Source organism: Balaenoptera physalus (assembly GCF_965194825.1).
Source record: "Balaenoptera physalus genome assembly, chromosome: 14".
Taxonomy (NCBI): Eukaryota; Metazoa; Chordata; class Mammalia; order Artiodactyla; family Balaenopteridae; genus Balaenoptera; species Balaenoptera physalus.
In genome coordinates, this window is record NC_138893.1 from 85,402,133 (window position 1) to 85,417,035 (window position 14,903).

General features: G+C 53.6%; 1 protein-coding gene across 1 annotated transcript in view; it reads right to left on the reverse strand.

The window, feature by feature from the left end:
* CDH23 (cadherin related 23) overlaps window positions 1-14,903 on the reverse strand; it is a 452,316-nt gene that overhangs the window by 395,070 nt on the left and 42,343 nt on the right. The window contains exon 2 of the mRNA XM_082424358.1: window positions 5,477-5,548. Within this exon, the coding sequence (XP_082280484.1) occupies window positions 5,477-5,548 (72 nt within the window). The remainder of the gene's footprint in view (window positions 1-5,476; window positions 5,549-14,903) is intronic.

The window sequence follows — 14,903 nt, forward strand, 5'->3', positions numbered from 1 at the left end:
TAGTAACTTGCCCAGGGTCACACAGTTAGTAAGGGTGGCATGGGCCGTACTGGAACCCAGACCTGGAAGCCTGTGCAGGTAACCCTGTACCACTCTGTGACAGCCTCAGGTTGGGGGCTGGCTCTGGAAGGGGACAGCATGATACCGTCATGGGCTGAGGAATTTCACATCTATGAAGAGTCCCCCATATCACAAGTCCCCCACACAAAGCCTCCCCAAGGCTGGCTTCCTCTAGCCAACCCCCCAGAGGCCTTCAGTAGTGTGGTATAATATGAAATATATTCGGTCTCTGCCCCCAGGTCCTGGCACAGAGCTTCAAAACTCCTTGGAATTTCCAGAGTGATAGGAGGGTCTTTTGTTATCCATAAGGAGCCCCCTTGACCACACCCAACTTTATGTCAATGAGGTGATTTATTTTTTATCTTTAAATTAAAAAAAAAATTTTCATTGAAGTATAGTTAATTTAATGTTGTGTTAATTTCTGGTGTACAGCAAAGTGATTCAGTTATACATACATATAAATATATTATTTTTCATATTCTTTTCCACTATATATAGTTTATTCAAAGATATTAAACATAGCTCCCTGTGCTCTACAGTAGGACCTTGTTTATTTTATATATAGTAATTTGTATCTGCGAATCCCAAACTCCTAATTCCCCACCCCCTCCTTTCCCCTTTGGTAACCATAAGTTTGTTTTCTATGTCCATGAGTCTGTTTCCGTTTTGTAAATAAGTTCATTTGTGTCATATTTTATATTCCACATGTAAGCAATACCATTGGTATTTGTCTTTCTCTGTTTGACTTACTTCACTTAGTATGATAATCTCTAGGTCCATCCATGTAGCTGCAAATGGCATTATTTCATTCTTTTTTATGGCTAAGTAGTATCCCATTGCGTATACATGCCACATCTTCTTTACGCATTCATATGTTGATAGACATTTAGGTTGCTTCCATGTCTTGATTATTGTAAATAGTGCTGCTACGAACACTGGGGTGCAAGTATCTTTTCAAATTAGAGTTTTCTCTGGATATATGCCCAGGAGTGGGATTGCTGGATGATATGGTAACTCTATTTTTAGTTTTTTAAGGAACCTCCATACTGTTCTTCATAGTAGCTGCACCAATTCACATTCCCACCAACAGGGTAGGAGGGTTCCCTTTTTCCCAGTGAGGAGACTTAGAGTGGGGCCTCTACAGAGAGCCTCAGGAAGGGGCTGATCACCGGAAAGACCAAGTGATTAGATGGGGAACTTTCAGCCCACCTCCAACCTCTAGGGAGGGGAGGGGAGCTGGAGATTTCCAATATTTGATGAGCTCCCAAGTTGGTGAACACATCCATGTGCTGGGAGGATGGCACACCTGGAGAGGCATGGAAGCTCCACCCGACCCCACCCCCACCCCCATAGCTTGCCCTGTGCATCTCTTCCATCTGGCTGTTCCTGAGTTGTATCTTTTATATTCAACCAGTAAATGTAAGTAAAGTATTTCCCTGAGTTCTGTGAGTCATTCTAGCTAACTGAACCTGAGAAAGGGTAGTAGGAAGCCCTGATTTATAGCCAGTTGGTCAGAAGTACAGGTGGTCTGGGACTCACCACTAGCATCTAAAGTAGAGCTGATCCCTTAAATCTGTGGAATCTGGCACTAACTCTGGGTAGATAGCATCAGAATTGAATTGAATTGTTGGACACACAGTCGGTGTCTGGAGAGTTGGAGAACTGGTTGTTGTACTGGAAAACACACCAGAAGGAGGCAAATGAGGGCACTTCCCCCTCTGCCCCTACCAACCAGGGATGGGGGGCTGGTCGGTCTCACATGGGGCCGACATCGTGTAGCACACACGTAAGCAGCTCCTGCTGGGTCTTCCAGGGGCCCTGAACATGGGTGGGCTGCAGCCCTCCCCTCCCTCATTTCTGCTGACCTGGCTCCCTCAGAGCTTGGGCCAGGCTCAAGAACACAGAGGCTAGTACTTCCCTCATTGCTGGAGACCTCCTAGTGGGGAGCAGGCAGAAGTAATGGAATCTCCACCCCCACCCCCTCTGCTCAGGCACCCAAGCTGATGTCATTTCTGGTTCTGCAAGCACTGTAGCCTCTCTCTCCCCTCCTGGCCAGGACTGCTGGCCCTTTTGCCTTCAATTGCCAAATTCCTATTTATCTTTCAAGTTTTGCCTTAGATGTCCCTTCTTCCAGGAAGCCCTCCCTGACCACCACAACTACACATATGCACTCGCCCACACCCTTCCACCCTCTCATATGAGGAACCTGGGGCTCCTCGCACACACAAAAGCCTCAGAAAGAGGCCAGTGGTCAAGGACTTCACCTTTGTTTGTAGTCTCTCTGTGCCTCTTTCTAGTCATATGACCTCCCCATGCCTCAGTTTACTCAGGTGTAAAATAGCGATAACAATAGGACTTACTTCTTGGCTGTGTTGAGGATTAAATGAGATTACATACATAAAGCACTTAGCGCCATGCTCCCGCACACAGCAAGCACTCGATAAATGGTAGCTATTATTAATATTGGTATTAATGACAGTGCTGCCTGCTCAGCCAGAGGGGGAGGCTTTGGATCCCTGCTGGGGGCCTTGAGCTCCCTTACAGAAAGCAGCTGAGCCAGGGTAGAAGGCTCAGGGGTGACCAGGGAATTCGGCATGGGCTCAGGCTGGGGCAGTGGGAAGGAAACCAGCCAGAAAAAACGTCACCTGCAGCAGCATCGTTTGTTTTCAAATTTTGTTTTACAGGACCTGCCGATAATCTGCCACTGAGACCTCTGCACGGGAGGTTGGGCAGAGCCTCGGGGACGTACATCGCCTGCCACATACCAAGCAGGACCATGATCTGGGAATAGGCTCCCACCCTAGGAAGCCCAGTGGCCTTGGGCTGCCAGTGGGGACTGGGAGGGTGATGGGAGGGTGGGAAAGGGGGGGTGCCCACAGGTCGCCTGTTCTCTTAAAAGACACTTTTAAGGCATGAAGGCTGTGTCCTCCAGAGGCAAACTGCTGCCTCAGGAGCTGTGAGGCCTCCGGCCAAGTGGGAACGTGAGTGCCCGTGCGAGGGGAGGGGACAACGGGCGACTTCTGTGAAGGAACGAGAGTCCAGCTGCCCGCACCCACGATGCACCCCTCTGTCCCCGCCCCACACATGCTCATTCCCTGCTTTGGCGCCTACTGTTTGTTCTGCCCTGGACACCTTCTCCCCCTGGCCCACTCACACTTACCCTTCCCTACAAAGTAGATGTGGGTCCACCAGCTTTAAATATTTATTTCAAACACCCAAACAAGAATCAAACTTTTAACCACCACAGGCCTGAGAGGAGAAGGGAGAGGGGGAGGCTCACAGAGAAGGCAGACTCAAGCTGCGGTGCTGGATGACAGGCCTTCCACACGCGGCGAGGAAGGGAAAGATCCCGGAAGGAAGCAAAGCTGGGCAGATGTGGAGGAGCGGAGCCGTCAAGGCACGTGATGTGGGAAGGACAAGGCATCCACCAGACCAGGAAGCACAGACTTCACTCAGAACCGTGGGATGGGACAGGGGATTCCTCTCAGGGCTTGAAGGACACTGGCAAGTGGCAGAGCCCGGACTGGAACCAGAAAAGCCCGAGCCCAGCCCAGGCCCACCTGCCCAGGCCCCTGAAGGCACAGTGGTTCTTACTGCGGTCCATGCTGGGCACAGCCCTAGACCCCGCCCCCAACTCATGACAGGGAAGGTGCACAGGACGGGGAGCACAGAGCAGCGACCAGGGGTGCGGCCTTGTACGCCCTGCCACTCGCTGCTGTGTGGCCTGGGCAAATCGCTCTACCTCTCTGGCCACCATTTCCCAGCCTCAAGATGAGGACAAAAAGCCCTCACTGCCCCTCCCCCTGCCTCCCTGGCAGAGGTGACCTGTGCACAGCACCACTGTTACGATGGCTGCTGCAATTTGGATGCATGAGCCGCCTTTGATCTAGAGAGCTCAAGGGGAGACTGCACCTCTTCTAGGAAGGCAGCCAAGCTGTTAGCACCTGTTTTATTTCTTTTTAACGGGGAGGGCGGGGGAGGGCATGAGTGTCCAAGGTCACAGAGTCCCTGAGGAGTCCGGGGACACCAACAGCAAACCCAGAGGGTCAGAGCTGAGGGTCTCAGGTGCCCCTCACTGAGCCCTCCCCGAATGGGGCAGAGAGGAGCGGGAGTACAGAGACCTGGATGGAGGCCTAGCTGGGCCCTGCGCTGTACGACCCTGGGCCAGCTGCTTCTCCAGGGGTCAAGTTTCTCCTTTGTAAAGTGGGCCAGGAGTGGAAAGAGGGTCTGAGACCCCTTCTGGCTCTGCCCCTGAGAGTCTTTGAGGCTGTGCCATAACCCTGCGCTGCTTGGATGGGAGTGAGCTCCCCATCACAGGGGCATTCCAGCAGAGATCCCTCCCAGCATGGAAGCCAGGAGACAGGACCTTCAAGGGACTCTCGGGCAGCAGGATGCCAGCAGCAGTCCGCCAAGCATGAAGCTCTGGTTTCCTCCAGAGGCTCCCGGCTCCCTGGAGTGAGAGAAGGAGCCGACGCCCCTCAGGAATATGTTTGCCTGTGTCGCCAGGCACGCTCTGCCCATAGCTCTTCCCTGAGGACACCCTGGTCCCGTGGGACACCGAGCCAGCTGTGCCTGCTGTCCTGGCCTTCCTTCGTGCAGACCAGAGCTGCTTCGCTCCCGCTGTCCAGGAGAGGCAAATGCCCAGGCCTTTCCTGGCCTCCTCCGTGGGCACTAAAGCTGGCACTGACCTGGCTGCTACAAGGCCAGGGGAAGGAGGGCTGCCCGCCCCCTGCAGAGAAGAAAGACTCCTGGCAGCCACACCCTCGCTCAGGCTGTTCCCTCCTCCAGGATTCCCTTCTTCCCTCTCCCCCCTTTAAAACGACTTCTCAGTCTTCAGAGCCCAGATGAAACATCTCCCTTCTGGCTGGGTCTCTCCTGTGCCCACAAGTTCAATTAATCTTTTCTTCTGATGGGCTTCTCTGGAGCTCCGTACATCCTTTATTACCACTTTACCCACCCTGCTTAGAGCAATCCTATCTGCGTCTTTCTCCCTGGTGAGCCCCTGAGCGCCCGAGAATGTCATTTCTTCCATACCCCCAGAGTTGGACGCAGTAGGGCACACAGTGTCACACAGTAGGTGCTCAGAAGACAACTGTGAAACGGACTAGGACTGGGGCCAGTCCCCACATCCCAGAAGAAGGACAGTTCACGGTCATAGATGTCTCCCCTTAGAGCTCAATTATTTCTCAAGGCTCCTCCCCTTCCCTCATGTGTCCCAGGCCCTGGGGATGGCTGGTGTTTTCAGCCCTGTGAGGGCTGCAGAAGCAACTGAGGCCCAGAAAGGGAAGCGAGTGCCCAGTCGCACACACGGCAAGGCAGGGTCTTGAGAGTCCCAGAGCACAGACGCCAACCACACACCGTCCAGCCCGGCCTCCCACGCTCGCTGCGGGGAGAGAAGGTGGAGGATTGAACTTACCACAGCATCCAGAGATCAGCACAGAAAGCCAGACCACGAGGCAGCTGGAGGCGACGTGGCACCTCATGGCTCCTGGGGACAAAAGGAGGGGAGGGTGAGAAACGTCCTATTGGAGCGCCTGCTCTTGCAGGCTGAGCAGCACTGCCTCACCCCTGCAGCTCGGGGCGAACTGGGCCTGAGAAGGGAGGAGAGAGAATCAGTGCAGACTGGTGGTGGGGGGGCACATGGGGAAGAAGAGAGGGTCTGTACCCTGGGGTTCTGCCATCGTCCAGTGCTGAGGCACGACTGGGCTGAGGGCAGGGGCAACAGTCCCCTCTGTGCCCTCGTGGAGGCCGGCCGCACGGCTTGTGGGCAGGGCTCGGGGGCACAGGCACAGGTTTGTGACACACGCGGGGCTCAGGGGGCAGAGGGAGGGGCTGCTGCCTCTATCCTCCAGGCCAGCATCCCCGAAGAGCGGGGGAACCTGGTTAGTGGGGACAGAGTCAGGAGGTGGGTGCTGAGCAGGAAGACAGGGGTCTCAGAGCGGGTCGGCAGCCCCCCCGCCCCCAGCCAAAGTGCCCAATGAACATGGCTTTTCCTGTTTTTATATCTGCAGTATCATCTCATAACCTTGGCTATGAAAGGAGCCACCAGGCTATGGTGTCCAAAGAGGCACAGAGAAGGGAGGTAACCTGACCAGGGCCCCCCAGCAAGTCTGTGGAAAGCTGAAGCCGGACTTTTCTCTCTAGCTAAGCTCTAGAGAGAGCTGGGGTCCAGCTGCCAGAGGCTCAGCAAAGCAAGCTCCCATCTCTAAGTGTAGTGGGGCGGGGGTAGGGGGTGGGCGGCGGGAGGGCTGCTCCCTCCCATTACGGCCGTGGCCTGCTCGGCCCCATTACAGCAGGGCCACGGCCCTCTGGTTCCTTCTTGCGCCTGCAGCAGCTCCAGAGCAGGCTTCCCTGGAGACCAGCAGTGACACCGGGAGGGGCCCACGCTCCTCAGCTGGGGATCCCTGCCTTCCGCTGAACAGTCAGCCCTGTTAACGCTGTCTCACCTCCGTGTCTCAGCTCACAGCCCACTCACCTCTGCATCCCCACGGCCTAGTCAAGGGCCCACACATCCTCCTTCAGGAAGCACCTACTGTGCACCTCGCCTGGGAGGCATTATAACTCCCCGGTTCACAAGGTGGGGTCTGAAGGCCGAGAGCCGTTAAACAATTTGCTCAGAGACCCCCAAGTAGTGAGTGGTGGGCTCAGCATCTGGACCCAAGTTGACATGCCACCTCCCTCAACAATAAATGATCAGGAAAGCCTTGGGGAGGAGAAGGGAGCTGAAGAAAAGGGTTTTGTGGAGAGACTTCACATCTCTGCAAGACCTCGGGGCAAGGGCTTCAGAAAGGGCCCAGGGCTCAGATCTCTTGGTTCCGGACCTGGAGCCGACTCCGTCTCCCAGCCCGGTGCCAAGTGGAGGATGGGTCCTGTCCCACACCACAGACAATGGCCCGCGGTGCCCTCGTGTTTTCCTTGAATACTGTACTGAAAATGTTCTAATTACCAAGTATGAAACAGTGATGTGGGAAATAAAAGATTCTAAGATGTTGTCACGTAATAAAAGACAAATGCCCATCATATCCCTGTATTTCCACCCCCTTGCGTTTCCAGAGGTCAGCAGCCTGTCACAGGGGCACGCAGGGCATATAAATGAGGAGACCCCAATGGTGGGAATGATGGTCATTTGGAGGCCACACACTCTGTCCAAAAGCAGCAGCTGCTGATGTATTTCAGCCAAGAGGGAATGTGGGCGCAGTGTGCCCAGAGCTTCTGATTTTTCTCAATGAAAAGCTGGAAATTTGGCTTTTACCATGAATTCAATTTTTAAATGTTGGCAAATAGTTCCATTTTCATGAGCCAAACATGACCTGTCTGATGGCCAGAGTGGGCAGCTTGGGCCTGGCGTGCACCCTGCGAGGCCCTTCTCCACACCCAAGCAGATATGTTCACATTACAAATGCATACGAGTGGAGTGGCTGCTGTTTCTCTTTAGGATGATGAAGTCACCCTCTACACAAAAGAAACTCACTTTCCTCATGTCATAAGAATTCACAGACAACCCTCCAGGTCAACACTGCCACATCCACTTCCTCCATTTTCAGAGCTAGATAACAGCTCATGGCATGGATGTTTCGTCATGGAGACAAACATCCCCTATTGTTGGGTATCTGAGCGTTTCCAGGTTCTTGCCACACAGGCAATGTCACCGTGGACATCTCTCTGCATGTAACGGTGTTGGGACTTTGCTCTCAATCTTGGTTCTCCAACGGTAGCATTAATGGGCCAATTAAATACAACACAGAGCACGTATGTAAACTTCTCTTAGACACTGTCATATTACCTTCTGTAAAGACTGTGGCAATTCCCACTCCATCTAGAAGTGTATGAGAGGGCCTCTGTGCCCACCTGGAAGTGATCCCTCTTTTAAATGGCTGCCAACTGGAAGCATGAAAAATGGAATGGCCTTGTTGTTTTAATTTGCATTTCCCTAACTACCAGTGAGGTTGAGCATGACGCCTTTTTCTAAATGTTCAAACCACTTTCCATCTGTTATCTTGCCTTAGCCTACCGTATGCTGCAAAGAAGCTAGCCAGCATCACAAGCATTATCCCTGATTTACAAGTGGAGAAACCGAGGCACAGAGCAATTAAGTGACACTCTGACATCTCATAGTGAGTGAGTGACTTTTAAAAAAAATCTCCAGCCCTCTGCCTTTGGAAACCAGCTGTTATGAGAATTAAACAACATCTGCTAAGAAGATCATCCACAAATAGCTGGGAGTGCACACCATTCGGCTGGGTGTTGCAGGAAGTTTGCAGCGGAAGAAAGGAAGGAAGAAAATGAACACTTACTAGGCAACTCCCAGAAGCCTGGGATTTTCACAGGTGTGACTTTATTCAATCTTCCCAAATATCTCTAAAATGTAGATATTATTGTCCCCATTTTACAGATGAGGAAATTAAGGCTCAGAGAGGTCACTTAGGATTGGACCTGAGTCCCACGCTATTTCCATCACACCATGCTGCTGTCCAGCCCCGCCCTGCCCACCCCGTTTCCTAATCTATGAAAGGGGAAGGCGTGGCCCCTCCCTCAAGGCGGACAATACACAACACAATAGACACAGGATGAATGTGACACAAAGAAGTGAGCATGTGTGCACAACACACACGAGTGCCTGATGCACCTCACTTTCCACCAGCTGGCTCCGGCTCTGACGCTGCTGGGCACACTGTCCCCATCCTCTCTCCTTAAATGTCTGTTTCCCCTTCAGAGGCACTCACACTGCCTCAGTGCCCCCCTCTGTCAGTCAAGGGCAGCCAAACACAGTCCTCACTTGACAGGATTGGCAGAGGCCACCTCTGGAGCATCCAACAGCAGGGACAATCTTTGTTCCATCCTGACTCTCCATCCTTGCCTTGGGGCAAGGTGGCACAGACGCTAGGTCAAGGGGACACAGGCTCCAAAGGGTGAAGCAGAGTAGGCAGGACAAAGTGGGTCCATCCTACTACTGGGTTTTCCCGGAGATCCCAGATCTTATTCTTCCTCTGGTCCCTTTGGCCAAGAGGAGGAAAGCAAGGTCCAGAGAGAACAGAGGCTAGTGGCAATGGGAAGAGGCCCCTGGGCCCCAATCTCCGGGCCAGGTGTTGCGATACATGCTGCCTTTGCCTGCTGGCATTCCCTAGGTGCTGGGGCTGCAGCGAGCGGCATGGGTCCCCCGGGATTGCCTGACCTCGCTCCGCCCTGTGAAACAGCTGTTCCCCCAGCCTACGGCCTTCCCACCTCCCGGCCAGCAGAGCTGCATGGCCTTCTCTACCATGCGAGGCTGTGCCATCCTCAGGATTCGGCCTGAGCTCCCACTGACCCTCATCTGTCCCCAGTGTACCAGGAAACATAGACATACACCCTTCTGTGCTGGGCTTCCTGTCCGGCCTGGGATAAGTGCCAGAGACCTGTCCCAGAGGTACAAGCAGGGTTAGACCCGGCTGTCCCAAAACCCATTCTCACAGGAAGCTTTCCAGAAATCTCTCAAACATACCCACTGCCAAGAAGACCCAAAGCCAGGACCCAAAGCCCTCAGACTGCCAATCTTCAACATCCGTTTTCATGCCAAGCCCTGAACCAGGCACTGTGGGAGGATACAGGGCCATGAGAATGGCTGGCAATGCATGTGAGGTATCAAAAAGCAACAGCGCCTGTCACTGCCCAGGGCCATGCAAAGAGAGAACTCCTGAGCCTTCTAGGGGAGCTGAGATGTGAGCTGCACAGAGTTCAAGGATGCATACTGCTAACACTTACTGAGCACATAGTACATGCCAGCCACCGAGGTGTGTAGTGTGTCCTACATGCTGGGGCTTGGAGAAGTTAAACAACTTGCCCAAGGTCACACAGCCAGTAAGTGCTCAAGCCCAAGGTCTCCCAGCCTCAGCCCCAACCCTTGCTGAGCTCAGACACGTGCCCCAGGGCAGGCCCACATTGAGGGCCTGGTGGGAAGGCCCTGGGCAGGACCCTGCATCTACTCAGAGGCTATTAAGCCAGACCTGGGTGAGAATACAACATGCTCCACAGCCACAGTATACAGGAGCCAGCAGCAAGGCCGAGTGCGTGTGCCAGAAGAAGAGGTACAACTAGGGCTGGCTCCTGTTTAGTCTGCCCTTACACGCTGGCATCTGACAGGCATTGCGCCGGAACCAGTACCAATAAGACAATGCATGCACCGTCAGGGGTGACCAAGTCCTCCCTCCGCACTCCCCATGCCTCCTCCAGCACCATCCCCTAGAGGTTAACACCTTTGTCCCTGGAGGGAGTGGACTACAGAATTTCCCAGATTCAAGGCAGCAACCCTGCCCACACTGGCCTTCACCTTGTCCTGTCATCAGCCCATAAAGACCTGCTGCTCGTGGAGGCCTGGGCTGAGGGCCAGCAGGGGAGGCTCTGGCAGGCGGCACAATTACAGCATCCCAGGACTCACCCCCACATAGGAATCACCTCCCCCCCAAATAAAATCAAAGCCTCCACCTACACCTGAGAGAGCTTATGAGCTACACGGAGAGGTGTGGCCCCATTGCACATGTCTGCCCCGACATCACCTGCTGTGGGCCAGGCACTGCGCTAGACAGCGGCCTAGAGAAGAGAACAGGCTGAAGACCTGGCGGAGGGGGAGCTGGCACGCCTAAGGGAGCCCAACACAGAGAGTCGGTGAACAAGTTCTACAGTGTGTTCGGGATGGTAAGTGCTAAGGAAGGAAGGAAGGAGCGGGACAAGAGGTCTGAGTACCACTGAAGGTGAGGTATGAACAAACACATGAGGAAGCAAGAGAGCAAGCCACGTGGTTATCTGGGAGAAACGCCTTCTGGACAGAGGCAACAGCCTTTGCAAAGGCCCTGAGGCAAGATGTGCTAGCACGCCTGAGGAACGGCGAGGAGGCCAGTGTGGCTGAAGCGGGGTGCACAGCGGGGAGAGCTGTAAGAGATGAGGGCAGAGAACAATGGGACCACCATGGGCACCTTGTCAACCACGGACGTGAGTAAACTGGGAGTCGTGGTCCTCAGACAGCCAAGAGGGATGAGAGTGACTCAAGGTTTAAAGGAGCGCTCTGGCTGCAGAGTTGAGGACTCACAGTAGGAGGTAGGAGGCAAGGGCAGATACGGGCAGACAGGTGTGGAGGCTACCACAGTGATGCAAGCCAGAGGTGCTGGGGGCTCCAGCAGGGTAGGGGTAGCGGGCGTGAGATCTGGCAGATTCTGGGCGTTTTCAGAGTACAGCTGAGAGGGTTTCTTGCTGGAGAGGATATTGCTGTGCCAGAAAGAACTGAGCAGAGGGCTTTGGCCCAAGCACCTGGAAGGATGGAGTTGCGGTTAACCAGGACAGGGGAAGGCTGCGGGGGGGACCCGCTGAGGCACAAGATCAGAAGCGCAGGTTGGGGCACGGTGAGTTTGGAATGGCTGCTGACAGCCAAGCAGCAATGCTGGACGGGGCAGGAGGATACCCTCAACTAGAGTTCAGGCCTGAGGTGGGGCTAGAGATGTAAATGCGGGCGTCATCAGCACTTGAAGCCACCAGAGGGACGAGATCACCAGGGCTCCCACACCCTCAAGCTGAGGCAACTTGGCTGAGAATCAATCAATATCTGAAATTTGTATGAAGAGCCTGAAGATGTGTACACCCTCGTGGCCCAGCAATTCCACTTCCAGAACTTTAGCTGAGGAAATCATCATGGCCGTGCATGGACACTCGGCCACAGAACATTCACTGCTGTGTTATTTATGACAGCAGAACAGCCCAGACAGCGAAGGGGGACTGGTTCAGTTGTGGGATGTCCACAGGAAGCGCTCAGAGGATTGTGTACGGCTGTGTACATGTGTGAGTGTGTGTGTGGGGGGGGGCACACGTACAGGACTGCTACATGAAACAGTGGTTTCATCTGGTGAGTTTATGGCTGATTTTATATTCTTCTATATACGATTTTCATTTTCCTCATTTTCTATAATAAACACTCAATGTTTTAACAATCAGAGACCTAGCTTGTGTCCACCCTACCAAAACGTTGCCAGCAGCCTGTGAACAGACAGACAACTCTGATTAGAAAGTTCCTTCCTATGCTCTGCTGAGGCCCGCGGTCCTAGGTCTGAATGCCAGAGGAGACACTCGGAGCTGGGCTGGTCCTCAGGTTAACCGCACCCCTCTGCAGCTGCTCAGACCCTTCTAGGGACAGGAGTTCACTCCCTCCCGGAAAGTGGGTCCCAGTGCTGAGGCCCTGACTCTCTGCCCTGCCAGCCCAGCCAGGCTACCTTCCCACACCGCGGGGGGGAGGTCCAATGAGGCCCATCATCAGGAGGACTTCCCCCTGCTCCGCCGGCGGAGACGCATTAGCAACAGAGTGGCTAAAGCCGAGGCCTTGGAGACCAGGCCCAGGTCTGAAGCTTGGCCCTCTCTGAGGGCTCTTGTCTCCCCAGGTGGGGGGTCAGGGGGAGGACCTGAAATTTAAAAGTAAAACGAGTGCCCGAATGTACTCATCCGCGCTCTCACATCTGCAAACTGGGCTCTGTGAACTGCTGCAGGGGGGCCCCTGGCCCAACCTTGGAGGGCCCCTCCTTCCTGCCCCCCCTTTCCCCAGGCTGGAGGGAGCCAGGTTCCTTGCAAACCCCTCCCGATCCGCAGGGGTTTCATCAAATGCCTTTGCACCAAACCCAAGATGAAGCCCATCGCAGCCTGGCTTCCTGGACAGAGGAGAAAGCGTGCTCCTCGTTGCTGCGGAGCAAGGCACTCTCTCCTCTTCCGGGAAACCAGCCCACTCCAGGCTCAGCTCCCAGGCAGGCCCTCCTGTCACCGTCTCCCACCTCTCCCCGCAGCCCAGGCAGGAGACGCAGGGCCAGAGGGTGAACTCAGCGTGCCGAGAGGCAGTGCTTTCCGTCCCAGCAGGCGAGGGGACAGGAAGGGGGACAGAGCAGAGGGGGAGGGAAAGGGCAGGAGGGGACACCTGAGCATTTCAGCTTCTCAGGAATGAGAGATTTTCACAGCAGGGTGCCACGATTTCGTTTGAACTGCTATGAATTCCCATAAAATCAGACGCACTCAACTCTGAATAGAAATACAGAAATACACTGCAGAAATCAAAGACAATTTGGGGATTATTCACCACCACTACACACAGAGATGTTTGTGCGTGTAAGGAGACGCCTGCAGGCACACCGTTAGGGCCACTGATGGCCACGCTTCAAAGCCCACACCATCCAGGCCACTGTCTGGGGAAGCTGCTAGGATGGACGGTCACTTACAGGGACCCTACTTGGAAGGAGGGAAAAGACCACCCTGTGGCCATTATATTCTTGTGCCCTTCCCTGGGTCCCTCCCCAAAGCTCCCCCTGAGTGAACCGGGGGTTGGGGGGGGCAGGTGAGCCAAGCAGGACTGAGAGGGGCACAGCCTGAGACCCCCATGGCGGCGTGTCAGGTGGTCCAGCATCCTCCACAGGAGGCTAGGTGTCTTGAGTCCCCTCAACCTATACTTTTTAAAAAATCATTCAGCAGGAACTATATTTTATTCTGTCCTTTTTGGAAGTCATACACGGACAGGGTAAATAATTGTACAGGAGGATGTAGAGCAGGAAGCGAGTCTCCTTTCTACCCAAGCCCCCACATGCCCAGTGGCAATCAAGAATTCCTGAAGTACTGTAGGTACACGTAAGGATATAGCATATAGCTCTTTCCTCCTCTTAAAAAAATATCAAGGGGTATTCATGCTATCCTACTCCTAGCTGTTTCTCATGGCAACGTATCCTGAAGATTGTTCTATCTCAGTACACACAGAGCTGCCTTGCTCTTTTTAGTAGCTGTGGAGTGTTCTATTCAGGGGGACCATAATTAACCTCTGCTGATGGACATTTAGTTTGTTTTAAACCTTTCGCATTAATGAATGAAGCCACAATGAATATCCTTGTTCCCATGTCTATACACCGTGTGAAGTGGGAGATTTTCATATTTTTATAGCTGTTGACAAACTGCTCTCCAAAGAGGGTGCCCGAAGTTGCACTTCCTCCAACAAGGAAAGGGCCAGTTTCCCCATACCTTCACTAGCACTGGGCACTCACTCTATTTTTGAGTTCCAGAAAAGGCAGCTGAGGTTCCTGATCCTCAGATCCCCAGTCCCATCAGGGTGGGGAGGAAGAATAGAGTTGATCAAGGTCACCTTTCTCCTATCTCCCGACTCACCAGCATGGTAACAGCCAACAGACCTTGGCCCAGCTCTGGCACGTTGCTGAAATTTGCACCCTCTCCCTCAAGGGGTCACTGCCAGTCACCACACTCTGTGTTCTCCCTCTGTGCCTCGGCCAGGCTATTCTCTCCATCTGGAGGAGCACCTGGCCCCAGCTGCGTGTCCAGCTCCCCCTTCAGGGCACAGCTCTAATGCCACTTCTTCCATGAAGCCTTCCTGGATCTCTGCCAGCAGTGGGATCCTCAGCTCCCCTTGTCCTTCGTACATTTTCGGAGACAGCTATCCCAGCTGCAAGGGTTAGTGAGACTTTCACACATGCTCCTTCTGCAAGAAGACCCTCAGCTCCTTGCAAGCAGAGTCTACTTTACCCCATACAGCCATCTGCCAACTTAACATCTCCTCCTGGTGTGTCTTTAACATTTAACTTATCCAACAGCGATCCAATTTCTTCTCTGAATAGGTTCCCATCCTTGCTTTTCCCATCTCAGTAAATTCACTTCCATTGATACATTCTTTTGATTAATTCAGTTAACAAATATCTTTCATGCATCCGTAAGTGGCACTTTCCTCCTTACCCCTTCCACCACCGCATTTCAGGCACACTAGCCATTTCTCAGCCTCAAACCTGCCAAGTTCATTTCCACCCCCTGGTCATCACTGTGGATGATCGAATTATTAGTCCCAACCCTTC